This window comes from Anomaloglossus baeobatrachus, chromosome 1 (assembly GCF_048569485.1).
Source record: "Anomaloglossus baeobatrachus isolate aAnoBae1 chromosome 1, aAnoBae1.hap1, whole genome shotgun sequence".
Lineage (NCBI taxonomy): Eukaryota > Metazoa > Chordata > Amphibia > Anura > Aromobatidae > Anomaloglossus > Anomaloglossus baeobatrachus.
The window spans coordinates 646,770,442-646,788,414 of NC_134353.1; the positions used below are offsets into that span (position 1 = coordinate 646,770,442).

Consider the following 17,973-nt stretch of genomic DNA (forward strand, 5'->3'; position numbering starts at 1 on the left):
CAATCGAGGTTTCGGTCCTTTCGGCCCTCAGCCAAGTCCCAATCCTCCTCGTCCAACAGGCCAGAGAAGGGCCAGAGGAACTCTTATGCGTGGCGGTCTAAGTCACGTCCCCAAAAAACCGCCGGAGGCACTGCCTCCAAGGCGGCCTCCTCATGACTTTCGGCCTCCCCAAACCGCATCCTCGGTCGGTGGCAGGCTCTCCCGCTTTTGCGACGCCTGGTGGCCACATGTCCAAGACCGATGGGTGAGAGACATTCTGTCTCACGGTTACAGGATAGAGTTCAGCTCTCGTCCTCCGACTCGTTTCTTCAGAACATCTCCGCCCCCATCTCGGGCCGGCGCACTTTTTCAGGCTGTGGGCGTCCTGAAGTCAGAAGGAGTGGTGATTCCCGTTCCCCCTCAGGAACATGGTCACGGTTTCTACTCCAGCTTGTTCGTGGTGCCAAAGAAGGACGGATCATTCCGTCCCGTTCTGGACCTCAAACTGCTCAACAGGCATGTGAGCACCAGAAGGTTTCGGATGGAATCTCTCCGCTCGGTCATCGCTTCGATGTCACAAGGAGACTTCCTAGCATCAATCGACATCAAGGATGCTTATCTCCATGTGCCGATCGCACCCGAGCATCAACGCTTCCTGCGTTTCGCCATCGGGGACGAACACCTTCAGTTCGTGGCACTGCCTTTCGGCCTGGCGACAGCCCCACGGGTCTTCACCAAGGTCATGGCATCCGTTGTGGCGGTCCTACACTCTCAGGGCCACTCGGTGATCCCTTACTTAGATGATCTCCTAGTCAGCCTCCCGGGTGGCGTGTCAACACAGCCTGACCGTCGCTCTGGAGACTCTCCAGCGGTTCGGGTGGATCATCAACTTTCCAAAGTCCTGGACTCCGACAGAGTCCTCCCTTCAGATCAATGTTCTGGAGATAAGGGCAGTGTATCTAGCCCTAAAGGCGTTCCATCGGTGGCTGGAGGGCAGGCAGATCCGCATACAGTAGGACAATGCCACGGCGGTCGCGTACATCAACCACCAGGGCGGCACGCGCAGCAGTCAAGCCTTCCAGGAAGTCCGGCGGATTCTGCTGTGGGCGGAGGCCACAGCCTCCACCATCTCCGCAGTTCACATCCCGGGCGTAGAAAACTGGGAAGCAGACTTTCTCAGTCGTCAGGGCATGGATGCGGGGGAATGGTCTCTTCACCCAGACGTGTTTCGAGAGATCTGTCGCCGCTGGGGAACGCCGGACGTCGATCTCATGGCGTTACGGCACAACAACAAAGTCCCGGCATTCATGGCACGGTCTCAAGATCACAGAGCTCTGGCGGCTGACGCATTAGTTCAGGATTGGTCGCAGTTTCGACTGCCTTATGTATTTCCTCCTCTGGCGATGCTGCCCAGAGTGCTGCGCAAAATCAGGTCCGACTGTCGTCGCGCCATTCTCGTCGCTCCAGATTGGCCGAGGCGGTCGTGGTACCCAGATCTGTGGCATCTCACGGTGGGTCAACCGTGGGCGCTCCCAGACCGCCCAGACTTGCTGTCACAAGGGCCGTTTTTCCATCTGAATTCTGTGGCCCTCAACCTGACTGTGTGGCCATTGAGTCCTGGCTCCTAGCGTCCTCAGGGTTATCTCAAGATGTCATTGCCACCATGAGACAGGCCAGGAAACCAACGTCCGCCAAGATCTATCACAGGTCTTGGAGGATCTTCTTATCCTGGTGCTCTGATAATGGTTTTGCTCCCTGGCTTTTTGCCTTACCCACTTTTCTTTCATTCCTTCAATCCGGAATGGACAAGGGTTTGTCTCTCGGCTCTCTCGAGGGACAAGTATCGGCGCTATCCGTATTTTTTCAAAAGCGTCTAGCCAGGCTTCCGCAGGTCCGCACGTTTCTGCAGGGAGTTTGCCACATAGTCCCACCTTACAAGCGTCCGCTGGAACCCTGGGACCTTAACAGGGTGCTAACGGCTCTTCAGAAACCACCTTTCGAGCCGCTGCGGGATGTCTCTTTATCACGTCTTTCGCAGAAGGTGGCATTTCTAGTGGCAGTTACATCGCTCCGTAGAGTGTCGGAGCTGGCAGCGCTGTCATGCAAAGCCCCCTTCCTGGTTTTTCACCAGGATAAGGTGGTTCTGCGTCCTGTTCCAGAATTTCTCCCTAAGGTGGTATCCCCTTTTCATCTCAATCAGGATATCTCCTTACCTTCATTTTACCCTAATCCAGTTCACCAATGTGAAAAGGATTTGCACTCATTAGATCTGGTGAGAGCACTCCGGTTCTACGTGTCTCGCACGGCGCCCCTGCGCCGTTCTGATGCGCTCTTTGTCCTTGTCGCTGGCCAGCGTAAGGGTTCGCAGGCTTCCAAGTCAACCTTGGCTCGGTGGATCAAGGAACCGATTCTTGAAGCCTACCGTTCTTCTGGGCTTCCGCTTCCTTTGGGGCTGAAAGCCCATTCTACCAGAGCCGTGGGTGCGTCCTGGGCATTGCGGCACCGGGCTACGGCTCAGCAGGTGTGTCAGGCAGCTACCTGGTCTAGTCTGCACACTTTCACGCAACACTATCAGGTGCATACCTATGCTTCGGCAGACGCCAGTCTAGGTAGGCGAGTCCTTCAGGCGGCGGTTGCCCACCTGTAAGAGGGGGCCGTTTCGGCTCTTTTTATTGAGGTATTCTTTTACCCACCCAGGGACTGCTTTTGGACGTCCCAATTGTCTGGGTCTCCCAATGGAGCGACAAAGAAGAAGGGAATTTTGTTTACTTACCGTAAATTCCTTTTCTTCTAGCTCCTATTGGGAGACCCAGCACCCGCCCCTGTTCCCTTCGGGCTGTTTGTTCTTTTGTGTACACATGTTGTTCATGTTGAATCGTTTCTTTTGGTTCATGGTTTTCAGTTCTGCGAACATCCTTCGGATTGAATTTACCTTAGACCAATTTATAAGTTTCCTCCTTCCTGCTTTTGCACCAAAACTGAGGAGCCCGTGATGCACGGGAGGGTGTATAGACAGAGGGGAGGGGTTACACTTTTTAAAGTGTAATACTTTGTGTGGCCTCCGGAGGCAGAAGCTATACACCCAATTGTCTGGGTCTCCCAATAGGAGCTAGAAGAAAAGGAATTTACGGTAAGTAAACAAAATTCCCTTCTTTCTTCAGTAGTGCTAGTTTTGTGTGATTAATTGTTTATTTGATACATACATATGTGTTTGTGCCACTATTATACTAATTTGTCTTTTTTTACTATGTTTTGAGAGGTATAGCTCTTTCAGTTTTTCATTTATTTAGCTGTATAAGGACTTTTTTTTTTTTTCTTACGATTTAAACATGTTGGAAAAAGTGGGATTTTGGGAGTGTTTTGGGTTTCCCCCCCCCTATTTTAAAAAAATATTTATACACACTTAAAAACCTTTTTAAGGCCTTGTGTGCACACTGCGTTTTTACCCGCGGTTTTGCTGCAGAAATTTCTTGAGAAAGGTTTGTAACCTTTCGGCAGAAATTTCTCAGCAAAACCTATGGAAGAAAAAATAGCTGTGCGCACACTGCGTTTTTTCTCAGGAAAATTCTTTCTGCAGAATTTCTTGAGAAAATTTCTTGAGAAAATGAGCATGTCACTTCTTTTCAGCAGGTACCTGCGGTATTTCACTCCATTCACTGTAATGTAATCGCGAAATACCGCGGGTATACAGCAGGTAGCAAATGATGTCCGGTCTACCCTCGGTATAGCCACGGTTTACCTGCGGCAATGTTCATCACTGCCTGCGTTTTGCAGGGAAGTGATGTCAGTATGAAGCGGAGCAGAGTAAACACACACATCACACTCCCTGGACGCCGCACGGAAGCACTTCCGTGTGACCTCCATCGGGTGCCTGTGCAGTCTGTGTCCCGCTCCAGCCCCGCGGCTGCCCGCACAGCAGTGTCAGTGTCTGGCCGCACTGCAGTGTCAGCAGCTTCTCACACTGCAGTGCTGGCAGCCGCGGGGATGACTAGCGCTGCTGTCAGGAGGTTAGATGAGATAATTAACTGCTGTGACGATCTCCTGCTCTCCTGACGTCAGCGCTGTCACTGCCTTCTGTGCCCGCCACGTTCTCACTTCACGTCTCGCGGGCGACACAAGACTGTCACTAACGGTGACGTCACAGGCTCCCGCGATTCTTCGCTGAGAACGAGGCGGGCAGAAAAGTCAGTGACAGTGCTGACATCAGGAGAGCAGGAGATCTTAGCAGCAGGTAATAATCTCATCTAACCTCCTGACAGCTGCGCTCGTCATCCCCTGCAGTCACTTGGGCTGACCCATTGATGTTGGCTCAGGTCACTGCAGTACTCTCCCAGCCAATGGTGAACATTCTGTTCTTCATTGACTGGGACATTGACTATGGTATGGATCGTCGTGGGACACATCTGGCATCAACCCCATATATTACCCCGTTTGCCACCGCACCAGGGCAACGGGATGAGTTGGGGCAAAGCGCCAGGATTTGCATGTCTAATGGATGCGCCACTTCTGGGGCGGCTGTGGCCTGTTATTTTTAGGCTGGGGAGTGTCCAATAACGGTGGACCTCCCTAGTCTTAGAATACCAGACCACAGCTGTCTGCTTTACCTTGGCTGGTGATCCAATTTGGGGGGGACCCCGCGTTTTTTGTTTTAAATTATTTATTTAATTTAAAATAACAGCGTGGGGTGCCCTCTGTTTTGGATTACCAGCCAAGGTAAAGCTGCCAGTTGTGGTTTGCAGGCTGCAGCCGTCTGCTTTACCCTAGCTGGCTACAAAAGATAGGGGGGACCTCACATCGTTTTTTTTTTTTTTTTTTTTTTAATTATTTATTTCTTTTTTGGCTAAATACAAGGCTTAGCACCCTTGAGTGCCACATGAAAGTCACTATCCATTCATATCCATTATCTGTCTATCTATCGATTATCTATCTATTATCTATATTATTTATTGCAGTTATAGCATACAAAACCGCAGGGACCAACCTGCGGAAAAACTGCGGCAAAAACGCCGCAAAACCGCATGCGTTTTTCCCGCGGTTTTGGTGCGTTTTTTACCACCGGTGCGGTAATCTTCAACTCCCAGAAGTTTCTCGAGAAATTGTCTTGAGAAAATTCACTTTTCTAGTGCACACATAGCATAAGGGATTGCATAGGTAACTCAAAACTACCTCAGTAGTGCTGTGTATCTTACTATCCTGTCAGCCTACTAGGCCGTCCCTCAACGGCAGCTGATTGGCTAAAGTGTGCAGTAGACTTGGAGTTCTCTGTTAGGCCTGTGCTTGTTAAACTCCTCATGTGCCACTATTTCTATAGCAGCATACGAGGGGTTAAATTACTAGGCTTGGAGAGAATGCTGATTTTAGTTACAGCAGGAGCTCAGCTATGTGTATATCAGTCAGGCTGCTACAGCTGATCGCACCAGTTCATCACGGAACACTAAGGGGTACTTCTCACATAGCTAGATCGCTAGCGAGATCGCTTCTGAGTCACAGGTTTTGTGACTCACCAGTGACCTCATCAGCGATCTCGCTGTGTGTGACACTAAGCAGCGACCTGGCCCCTGCTGTGAAATCGCTGATAGTTACACACAGTGCTTGTTAATTTTTTGCTCGTTGCTCTCCCGCTTTGAAGCACACATCGCTGTGTTTGACAGCAAGAGAGCAACGATCTGAATGTGCAGGGAGCCGGCGTCTGGAAGCTGCGGACGCTGGTAACCAAGGTACACATCAGGTAACCAAGTGAAGCACTTTGCTTGGTTACCCGATATTTAACTTGGTTACTAGCGTACGCCGCTCTCAGGCTGCCAGTGCTAGCTCCCTGCACACGTAGCCAGAGTACACATCGGGTAACTAAGCGAAGCGCTTTGCTTAGTAACCCGATGTGTACCCTGGCTACGAGTGCAGGGATCCAGCGCTAAGTGATGTGCGCTGGTAACCAGGGTAAATATCGGGTAACCAAGCAAAGCATTTTGCTTAGTTACCCGATGTTTACCTTGGTTACCAAGCACAGCGTTTCCACGAGTCGCTGGGGGCTGGTCGCTGGTGAGATCTGCCTGATTGACAGCTCACCAGCGACCATGTAGCGACGCACCAGCGATCCTGACCAGGTCATATCGTGGTCAGAATCGCTGTTACGTCGTTTAGTGAGATGGTACCCTTAGTGTAACAAGTAAGTACAATAAGTACAACATATAAGTACAACATATATAAGTATACATACATACATACATACATACATACATACATACATACATACATACATATACATACGTATACAAATAAGTACAACATATATCACTAAGGCTATGTGCCCACGGCTATGTGCAGCAAAACTTCTGTCTGTTTCCATGCTGCGGATGTACAGCGGAATGTCCTGCGGATATGGTGCGGGTATTCTGCATTGAGGATACAGTACCACGGCTTCGGCACTGCATCCTCAATGCAGAACAAGTGCTAAGTGATCGGGGTGTTCATATTACTTACCTCCATCATGCAGCACCTCGCTTTCCGGTGGCCGGGTCACGCTATCAGCGTCTGGTGCACTGTGCTGGAGACGGTGGGCGGGCCTGAACTAGCTGTCACATGACCGGAGCTCGTGCAGGCCCCGCCCACCTCTTCCTTCCTGTACCTGGATCGACCGCGCTCCTGTGCACCGGACGGAGAAAGCGACTCCGTTGTCTTCTATCAAGGCAGGTAAGTATATGGGACCCTGCAGAGAAATCCGCAGGAATAATTCTCATGCTGCTGATTTTTCCGCAGGAATAATTCTCATTATTTCCGCTGCGGAAAAAAACGCAGCGTGGGCACAGCAGTTCCCAAATGCCATAGAACTAGCTGGAGAGTAGCTGTGCTGCAGATTGTTGAAAAATCCGCGGAACTTCTGCGAAAAATCCGCGGCAAATTCCGCGCATTTTCCGCAGCGTGGGCACATAGCCTAAGGGGTTAAAGACCTACATACCTGTAATCTTTGACATGGTGCGGTCCAGTAGCACAGAAGAGTTGTTATCCAGTTACTTGCATAATACAGACATCCACCTCATCCAATGTAACTGTATTTTTAGCAACAAATAAATGTAGTTACTACATTTAAGCAGCAAATTTAAAAATATCTTTCTTCTTCCAAAGTAGGTAATGCATGGCCACTTCACTTCATACTTTTGTCATTATGTAACTGTGTGTAAATCCACCAATTTGTGCAGGTCAGTTGTGTTACCAAGGCAACTACCAAGGAAGTGGAACTGAATAATTCTGTGCATTTCCCTTCATTTCTCCCCTCCTTCACAGTATTGGAATTTTTTTTTTCATTTACTAAAACTAGTCCAATAATTCAGTGCAACAAAGTGCCGGATAACATATATTCACAAGAAAATAGATAATATATCACATTAGACATTTTTAAGCATAGACTGTGTGCCAGTAACCATATACTGCAATCAGGGGCATACATAGACCTCATGGGACAACCATAACAGAAATTCTAATTGGGGCCCCCCTAAAAACTAAAAAAAAAAGTAGATTAATATTCGGCTGGGTCACATAAGAACATATCCCACAAATTTACAGATTTTACAAAGAATTTCTCCTGCTATTCAAGCCCCTAGATTCCCCTTTCATTGCACCTACAAAGTATGATGAAAACAAAAGTGCCCCACAAACATTATATGATACCCCCACAGTGAATTCCCCCACAGTACCCTCCACACGCACAGTATGATGACCTTACTGTAGCCTTGCAAAATATGCTGATCTCAACAAAGTATAATCCCAACTGTGACCCCCACACAGCCCTCCTTGCAGTACAGTCGGCCTGCTTAAAGTATAATGGACCCCACACCTCTTCACACTGTAGAATGGCCCCCAACTCAGCCCTCAAATAGCACTCCATAAAGTTTAAAAGCTTCCTCATAGCCCTTAAAATATTATAATGGACTCCACATAGCCCTCCAAATATTATCATGGCCCCAACATAGCTTTCCATTTAGTATAATTTGTCAAATATAGTCCTCCATATAATATAATGCATTCCCCACAGTCCTCCCTATATTATAATGCCCCCCCCACATTCCTCCGTATATTATGCACCCACATAGTCCTCCATATGTTATATTGCAACCGCATAGTCCTCCATATATTTGAATGTACTTCCCATAGTCCTCCATATATTATAATACACCCATAGCCCTCCATATATCCTAATGTACCCCCCCTAATCCTCGATATATTATAATGCACTCCCATAGTCCTCCATATATTTGAATGTACTTCCCATAGTCCTCCATGTATTATCAGACACTCCGCATAGTCCTCCATATATTATAATACACCCATAGCCCTCCATATATCCTAATGTACCCCCCCTAATCCTTGATATATTATAATGCACTTCCATAGTCCTCCATATATTATTATTCAACTGTATTGGCATCCGCAATGCCTGATGTCGGGAGGGGTGGTGCTGACATAGGCACTGGGCTTCCCCCTGACTCACTGGCCCTTTAGCAACCGCACAGTCTGCCGCTATTGATGGTATGCCACTGACTGCTATGTTTTCTCTTCTTATGTCAGGAGGTGCCAGCTGGCATAAAGGGGGAGGAAAGCTCAGGCATGTTGGAATTGTAACATGCCTGTCTATTTGGTCCCATGGGAGATAAGCTGCTGGTTTCCAGCACCTGTGTAGTCCCACTATTGAGAACACATGCATAGCATACCTGTATGTGCAAGTTAGAAGAAAGCTCTCGTACAACCGCTATCTGAGATGTATAAGCAACATACACTGATGAGCAAAAGGGTAACACGTGTTCGATTGAGTTGAGGTCTTGGGACTGTGGGGGCCAATCCATCACCTCTACTTCATTGTCATTGAACCATTTCTTCACCAATCTCAATGTATTCTATAGGTCGTTGTCCTGCTGAAAGACTGTCGTCCTTTTTCATACCCATAATACTCAAGTGTACAAAGTAACTTGTCTTGTACAATACTACACATATAGTTCAGCATTAAGACCACCATTGATCCTTGTCATGTGTCCAATGCCTTTGGTTGCAAAAGGCCTAGGACACATGGTGACAAAAATTGTGCGAGTGGAATGCAATAAAAAATTGCATTCCACTCGGACCAATATTACTTTATGGGGCAGCTCCCATGAGCGATTATTTTCTCAGCCCTAATCGGACCAAGAAATCAGTCACAGCATGCTGCAACTGTAATGTGATCCTGTTCCACTCACACCCATGCAAGTCTATGGGGCGAGAGAAACATCGCACTGCACTCGCGGTACACCAGTGTAATGCGAGTCAGTGCGATTCTCGCATTAGCCGGCAACGAAGGAGATAGGGAGATAAATCCCTCCCTCTTCTCTGCAGCACTGGCCCTCCCCTCCGCAGCTCCGCCCCCACCCTCTGCCACTGTGGTCTGATCGGACCACAGTCACATGACACTCAGCTCCTGCTGTGCTGCGAGTGTGAGCAGAGTGTCATGCGAGGACTCGCACAAATCCCCGTGTGGCCTGGGCCTAACAGCCCCATATTACCTGCCTTCCTCCACCGATAGTGACAGTTCCTTCAATTTCTTGACCCATTAGCTTCTTCGTTGTTGATTCCAGACCCATTGACATCCATCAGAGTCTAGTCTATTGACTTTCGTCTCATCGCTCCAAATCACCCGTTTCCCATCTTCTACTGTCCACTTTTCGTACTTTTTTTGCAAACTCAAGCCAAGGCTTCTTATGATTATATTGAAGTCAAGGCTGCTTCATCTTTTTTTGGGCCACCATTCCAGACTTGTGTAATATGCGTCGCACAGTGCTTGCATGGACGTCTGTGACTTCTCTATTACGAAGCATACAAGCTACCTCCACTGCAGTGTTTGTCACGTCGGAACTGATAGACCTTGTGATGAGTTAAATTGTTGACTCTGATATTTTGCTTGGACGTCTACCTCTTGAATGAATGGACAGACTTCACTTTGTATTCTTCCAACTGTCATGGCACTGACATGATGCAGGTTGGCAATTTTCTTGGGTGAGAGACTGCCATTGATGAGCTGGATGATGCTGTTTCTCTTTTCTTGGGAAATCTCAATAGCTGCTCCTTCATTCGAACCAGTGACTTTCACTTGGGAATCAGCCTAATAACCAGGGCTGTGGAGTCGGAGTCGTGGAGTCGGAGTCGGAGTCGGAGCTCATTTTGGTGGAGTCGGAGTCGGAGTTGGAGTCGGTATAAAATGCACCGACTCCGACTCCTAAAATATATAATAAATTGGGGACAGGAGTGCAATGCAGAATGTGCTGAATATTTTACTAAATAATAACATTTAGTATAATGCTTATATTTAAGTGAAAAATTTATTGTAGTATAATGTGAACATCAGACATTTAATTGTTTTTATGATACAATAATCAAGATATTTGGATAGAACATAAAATATTTATTGGATACAACTTTAGAACACAAAAAACTAATAAATTGTAAATATGTAATATTATATATATATACACAGTGTATATACACACACAAGATATATATGTAATCTACTGTATATTACATAGTGTATTACATATTTACAATTTATTACAGTTTTTTGTGTTCTAAAGTTGTATCCAATAAATATATTTTATGTTCTATCCAAATATCTTGATTATTGTATCATAAAAATTATTAAATGTCTAATGTTCACATACACATATTCATGTACTACAATAAATTTTTCACCTAACTATAAGCAATATATGTAGGAGCCGGAGTCGGAGCCGGAGTCGGAGTCGGTGCAAGAGAATTTGAGGAGTCGGAGTCGAAGGTTTGGCTTACCGACTCCACAGCCCTGCTAATAACACACTGAGCTATTAGGGAATGTGAGAACAGGTTGTAATTTGTAGAATACAGGAAGAAAAAAAAAAAGATTGTTCCATCACCAGGAGCCAAACGGTAACAGTACAATGGCATGACAAGAATCTGCATAACTAATCAGACTCTAAATAGTTGCAAGTCAAACTTGTGTATGAGATAGCCAAGATGCTTGTCTATAATATGATGAAAGTTGTAGTGGATGGTGAAATATGGAGCCTGAAAGTCAAATTTTCAAAACCTTGTTATCATTTTGCTCAAGTGTGTAGTATTGACCGCTCACTACACTCCATATTCAAGTGTGCACCTGTTCAAGTAAAATTCACAAACCGAGAAAAAGATTATTTCCAACAGTAATTTGAAAAAAAAAATACTTCATTCCAATAAATCAAAGCTTTTTACTTCAAAATTCTGACATAAAAAGCATTGACAAGTCTCCAAATTGTGACACAAAGCGAGGCTGCATTAAGATTTTGCCACTTAGGGCATCTTCACTACATTTTCTCCCAGCTTAAACAAAGTAACTGAATCTGGAGCAGGAGGTCAAATTCATAATAAGAAGCAAGAAGCAGTCTACCTTATGCCACAATTCTTACTCCAATCACTGACAAGAGTAAGATTTGTGAGAGGGTGCACATCTCTTTTCAGATGCTCCGGATTTATTAAGAGGCGTGTACCTCATAATAAATCATGAGCGTCTGACTCCAGCACCTTCCGTCTTCAAGGCTGGCATGAAAAACACTGATGATGATGAATCAGTGCCATAGGCTGTTAATAGTAAACTGACAGAGATTTGACAAGGCTTTAGGCCTTTGTCACCACCATCTATCAAGGCAACCCATGGGATACTGAGTAGTGTGTGTGTGTGTGTGTGTGTGTGTGTGTGTGTTTTAGTCGTCCACTGATATGGCGTGTGGTGGGTGCTTGAGTTCTCATAAATCTATTGATAGTGGTTGGTTATAGCCTTTCTAGTGGCCCATGTATTGCTAAGGCTATGTGCCTACGGGAGATTAAACCTGCGGATTTATCTGCGGAAAATCCGCGGATTATCTGGATTTTCCAGATAAATCCGCTGGTTTCAGTATGTACAGACACTCCCCGTGTTATCCTATGGTAAATGGGGAGTGCTGTGTCCATGCTGCGGATGCGTGCGGATGCGGAATATGCTGCGGATGTCCCACAGCCGCACGTAATTGCATGTCAATTATTCCTGCGGAATTACCTGCGGAAATCCTGGCCCTCCACTATGGAGATAGGGCTGGGACTTCCACAGGTAAGCTGCACGAATGCCCGCAGGTTTACCGCAGCTATTTCGCTGAACTACCACAGCTAAAAATAGCTGCAGTTTCCGGGGAGCAGCTGTGGGAAACCTGCGGACGTACCTGCGGATATAGCCACAGGTACAAACTCCCATGGGCACATAGCCTAAGGACGACTCTCTAACCCCTTTGAGAATCATACATTCTGTATGTGCCGATTTTGATGAGTTTGGTATTATTTTTTCTGATCGATCTTCTTTTATGACCGTACTGTTCTACATGTGTTTTTACTAGGTTATTTTTAAAGATATTTTTTGTGACAAATGTTTGTGCATGTGTGCCATTAACTATAGTTGTTGATACTGTAAATTGTGGTTCCAGGGTAATTTATAATTTACTGTAGATGCAATGTATTTTGGCCAATTTAAAGGCAGACCGGCTGAGAAGGTGACAATCATAATGGTTGTGCATCATACATTATTCAACTTGCTCATAGTCTCTACAAAACAGAAGAATTTACCTCCACCTTTATATTTTTACCGATTTACTTTAAAGGGAACCTGTCAGGTGCAATATGTATCCAGAATCATGAGCAGTTCTGGGTGCATATTGCTAATCCCTGCCTAACTGTCCTTGTATACATTAGCATAGATGAAGAGACTTTTAGAAAAAATATTTCTAAAGATCTTATATTGTATGCTAATGAGCGAGGGGAGTAGTCGCAAGGGCGTGTTAGTTCCTGCGCTTATTCCGCCCTCTTAGCATGTTAGTATGCCCTCAGGGGTGTGCTACCTTGCTATTCAATGCAGCATCACCAGCGGTGACACGCATACCTGTGTTGCTGTGACTGCTGAGCTGAATGCCGGGCACTTCCGGTCATACTCACTAGACCTCTCTGAAGCCAGGATGCGTACACCCGGCTTCATACTGTGCAGTGTAGTATGTATTGTGCATTTTTTTTCCACCCAATTCCTTTTTCTATTTCATATGTGCTCATCTGTGGGTTTTTTGTGTTTTGTGAGCACAGTCTAGCAATTCCAGATGTGTTTTGCCTGAATCATAAAGGCCCAAACTTTGCCATAACTTCACTCCAGTTTTCCCATGGTATATTTTCGACTACCGTATTTTCAGCTTTGTAAGACGCACTTTTGTTCCTCCCTGCTCCTGCTCATATAATATGCACAGCCGCTGTCCATCTCCAGTGGTGCTGAAATCGCACGCATTGATGGGCTGGGGCAGCGGTGCATATTATTTGTCCCTGCACCCCTCTGTGATCGCACATGCCCCCCTGTGTTAGATTTGGCCCCCATGCTGCTGCTCATTCTAAAATAAAAAAGCTTTACTTACCCCCTCCAGCGTTTCTCCCCGTGTCCCTGCTTCCACTGTGATCAGGCACGCAGAGATCTCAATCTGCTGTGCCAATCACATGACCGAACGGAGAACCAGGAAGTGGAGGAACAGAAGCACGGAGGGAGACAGGAGGGAGATAAACGCTGGAGGAGGTAAGGAAAGAGTGATTTATTTTACTATGGGCAGCAGCCTGGGGGCGATATCTAACACAGGGGGACTTGTGCGATCTATATAGGGGCCATGGGCAGCACCATGGGGGGATATCTAACACAGGGGGACTTGTGCGATCTATATAGGGGCCATGGGCAGCACTATGGGGGCTATATCTAACACAGGGGGACTTGTGCGATCTATAGGGGCCATGGGCAGCACTATGGGGGCGATATCTAACACAGGGGAACGTGTGCAATCCATAGGGGACCATAGGCAGCACAGGGGAATGTATGCAATCCATAGGGGGCCATAGGCAGCACAGGGGAATGTGTGTAATCCATAGGGGACCATAGGCAGCACAGGGGAATGTATGCAATCCATAGGGGGCCATAAGCAGCACAGGGGAATGTATGCAATCCATAGGGGGCCATAGGCAGCACAGGGGAATGTGTGCCATCACAAGGGGGCTATATTCAATATAAGGGGGCCATATCCAGATTAAGGTGGCTAATTTTAGGATGGGGGGGCTATGAGGGACATATACCCTATATGATTTGTTAGAGGGACACAGGCATTATAAGATGGACCCCATTTAACATTAAAAAAAAAAATAATTCTCTTTTCCTTCACCAAATTTGGGGGTGCGTCTTATAATCAGGTGCATCTTATAAAGCGAAAAATATGGTATGTTAAACTTTTGATGCAATTAATGTGCCTTTTTGCACCAAAAAAATAAAAAAAAAAAATATCCAAGGTGAGTTGAAACACCTTTTTCTTTTAGTTGTACCAAATTCATGAATTGTGTGCACCATTGTGATGAATTTGTCACCAAAAACTGCAACTAATACCACAAGACAAAACAAAAAAAAGAAAGTGAATTTAAACTCCCAATGGATGAATCTGGGCCAAAATGTAATGGTACAAGAGGAATGTGCATTTGCTTAGGAAAAAAAACCCACACGGACTGAGGACGTCATGTGAGAAAAGTTCACTGCCATAAAGGCGCTTTGCCTGGTTGCCACAGTCTTATCCAGGACTTCTCTAACCACTTTAAATAGAATGATTTTGTGTTTGAATTGTCAGAGCGGTGGGCAATGTTCCCACAATAATATGACAGTCACTGCCTGAAAACATAATTTTATTAAATGTGGAATGAAGTTAGCTTTTATTTCTGCCCTACAGACAGCTGTGCTTTATGGACTACGCTTAATCATCTGAATTGAACACTTGTTTTCCATGTTTCTCCAGGAAATTGCGTAAAGCCACAGGGGTGGATATTAACATGCGTGTTGGGGTCCATTCAGGAAATGTCTTGTGTGGTGTGATTGGGCTTCAGAAATGGCAGTATGATGTCTGGTCACACGACGTAACATTGGCCAACCACATGGAAGCAGGGGGAGTGCCAGGGTAAGCTTGGCATTGTAGTGCATATATTTTTGTATTTCATGCATGGTATATACCATCAACTTTAATTTTCTTGCTTTGTGCCTAATTGTGTAGGAGAGTGCATATCACAGAGGCTACACTATCGCACCTTAGAGGGGACTATGAAGTTGAAGATGTAACACATGGACAGAGAGACCCATATCTTAAAGAAAATAACATAAGGACCTATTTGGTCATAGACCCCAGAGTGAGTTTTTTTTCCACAGCTATATTTTGAAATGTTTTATAAATGATTAGTTATAAATTCAAATGTGCATTATCCATTTTAGTATTGTGATACATGGCCGGTAACTAAATGATACTTTCTAGAAGGGTCCAGTAACAATAAGGTGAATAATAAGCATTGCCACCAAATCTCACATTAAGGGGAGTCTATCATTTCAAAATCATTATTTAAACTAAGCACATAGTCAAATAGGGAACGTAACCCCCCGTAAAAATCATACTTCATAAAACAATAAGGTGCACTGAGTGCTTGTTGACCATGTAAAGGGGGGTGCCAAACACCCTCATTAGCTTTTACTTACTGCTTTCTATGCACATCAAAAGCAATATTTATTACACCAAAGGTATGATTTTTAGAGGGGCTAGCCTCTGACCCTTAGTTCTGACTTGTGGTTTTGAGGGGACAGACTCCATTTCAGTAATATACTGTATATGTAAGGACAGAACCTTTTAGAGTGAGAGCCGCTCTTAATAGCCCCTCTCCATTCTAGCCCGCCAATGAAGACTTTCACCAGTCACTTTTAACTCTGGGTTGCCTAAGTTGGTATGAAGATGGGTTTTCTAAGTTTGACTTGTTTAAAATCATAGCCAAGGACAATTAAATAGGTACTCCTGAGAGATAAAAAATTCTTCTAATGGCCATGCCCCCATAAACTATAAAAGTGAGATCCATAGTGCTGGTCCATATCTTCATAGTACTTTTAATTCATTGTAACCCTGGAGCTGCTCCTTGGTGTTTCCCCTTCCGTCTGGGACATTACGTTGCAGATGAGGAGGTGTGGTCTGCTCCATGCTGATAGTAACAGCCAGTTCCTTGATATTACTTCCCTGCATTACGAAAACAGGGGGCGAGGAGGGGGCATGGCCTGCCCCATGCTCTTAGTAATAACCAGCTCCCTGATAATAACTGCTTCCCTGCAGTTCAAGAGCAGTGAGTGTGGCCTGCTCCATGCTGTTTGTAACAGCCAGCCCCCTGATAATATCGGTTTCCTGGCAGCCCGGAAGGGCATGGGGTGGGCATGGCAATACCTTCTGTTCTTGGACTGTAGGGAAACCATTCACACTGGGCTGGCTGTTACTAACAGCATGGAGCAGGCTACTCGCCCTGATGTGTGATTTAAGGTCCCAAAAGGAAGGGGGAACACGAAGGAACAACTCCTGTGTCACACTGAATTACAGGTAGTGTGAGGGTGGAGAACAGCGGTATTGATCGCATGGCCATTAGAAAAATAAAAATATTTCCTCAGAGTATCCCTTTAATGTTGCTGACATTGAATGAAGCTATGTTCTAGACAGATTTTTGGAAGGTAACTTGTACTGATCTATGAGTTTAGCGTGTGTGAACTAGAATGCTCTGGTTTTTGTCCATGATCCATATTTTACTGAATAAAGTAGACTTATTACAACCCATTTACCAAACTATTCCTGTGCATCTGAGAAGATGTAATAGTTAATTCGTTCAGACATTTTCATGTTCCTTCAAAATATTCTTACAACCAAGTATAAAACTACAGCTGTCTATTCCCACAGGCTAGTGACGACAGCGAGGAAGATGACATACTGCCTACAAGGTCTGCTGAGGTCACCAAGACAAGAGCGTCTGTCCGTATGACACGCTATCTGGAATCTTGGGGAGCTGCTAAACCATTTGCTCATCTTAATCATAGAGACAGCCTGATACCAGAAAACCTCAGCACCTCCCGCATTATGGTAAGTGGCCATAAATCTACTATTTGTGAAGAGAGGCTGGGGAAATAAACGAGCCCCAGGAAGCTGCTGGTTGTTAGAAGACCTATATTGCTATGCATAGATTAACTTGTAGATATGTTTTTCAGTCATTTCTTATCTTTCATACGTAATTGTTTTGTCTTTTCTAGGATCTACCAATGTCTGCTATGCCTCAGATTGGAAATCCTGACAAGTAGGAGCAGGAATCTTCTTCTCCTTTGCTGCTTTATGCTTCCTCCATGTCCTTGTGATGTCAGATTCCCTTTTTTATAGAACATGCTACATGTTTACCCGCTTGGCTCTTCTGTCCTGTGGCTTCCATGTGTCTGATGTCCGCACAGCTTCTTGTGAGAAGAGACTATCTATCTTTGTCCTCTTGTCTCCAGTGTATTCGTTTTCTTAGTACTGTTCGGAGATCTTGTTTTATCTTCTGTTTGCCTGAAATCTAAGAGAGCTTTGTTAATGTTTTCTGTCTATAAATGTTAGAAAATTCTCATGGCCACATAATATGTTTGAGATTAAGGTTTCATAAAAATCTGTTGGCAGACTTTTAATCGCCGGTTTAGGCTAGCCAACAAATGTTAATATGATCATTTTGTGCACATAGAACATTAACGTATCTGCAGTGTATGTCCTGTTTACACGTGACTGCATGCTGTCAAGAAAAATGTTTCTTAAAGTGGTTTGTCCCATGAACAAAAGTACATTTTAATCACTAGATCTTGGAATGTTTTAAAAAAAAATTGCTGTGCTGAAATAAACTTATAATGGTACCCATGCTGTATCCTGTGTAACCAGCTGGGCCTCCCCATGTAGACACACTACAATTGATATACATTGACAAGCAAAAGGGTAACAATGTTCAATTCAAACTAGTAACCTTTTACTTTAAGACTCAACCGAATAAAACACTGAGCTATTAGGGAATGTGAGAACAAGTTTAATTTGTAGAATACAAGGAGAAATTCTTTTTTCCAAACACCACAAGCAAAAC

The 17,973-nt window shown here is 45.2% G+C and overlaps 1 protein-coding gene across 3 annotated transcripts in view; it reads left to right on the plus strand.

Annotated features, from left to right (window-relative positions):
• Positions 1-17,973, plus strand: part of ADCY4 (adenylate cyclase 4) — a 272,900-nt gene that overhangs the window by 226,738 nt on the left and 28,189 nt on the right. For all 3 annotated transcript variants that reach the window (XM_075319682.1, XM_075319669.1, XM_075319676.1), the window contains exons 9-12: positions 14,829-14,987; positions 15,081-15,213; positions 16,782-16,961; positions 17,129-17,172. In XM_075319682.1, coding sequence (XP_075175797.1) covers positions 14,829-14,987; positions 15,081-15,213; positions 16,782-16,961; positions 17,129-17,172 — 516 coding nt within the window. The remainder of the gene's footprint in view (positions 1-14,828; positions 14,988-15,080; positions 15,214-16,781; positions 16,962-17,128; positions 17,173-17,973) is intronic.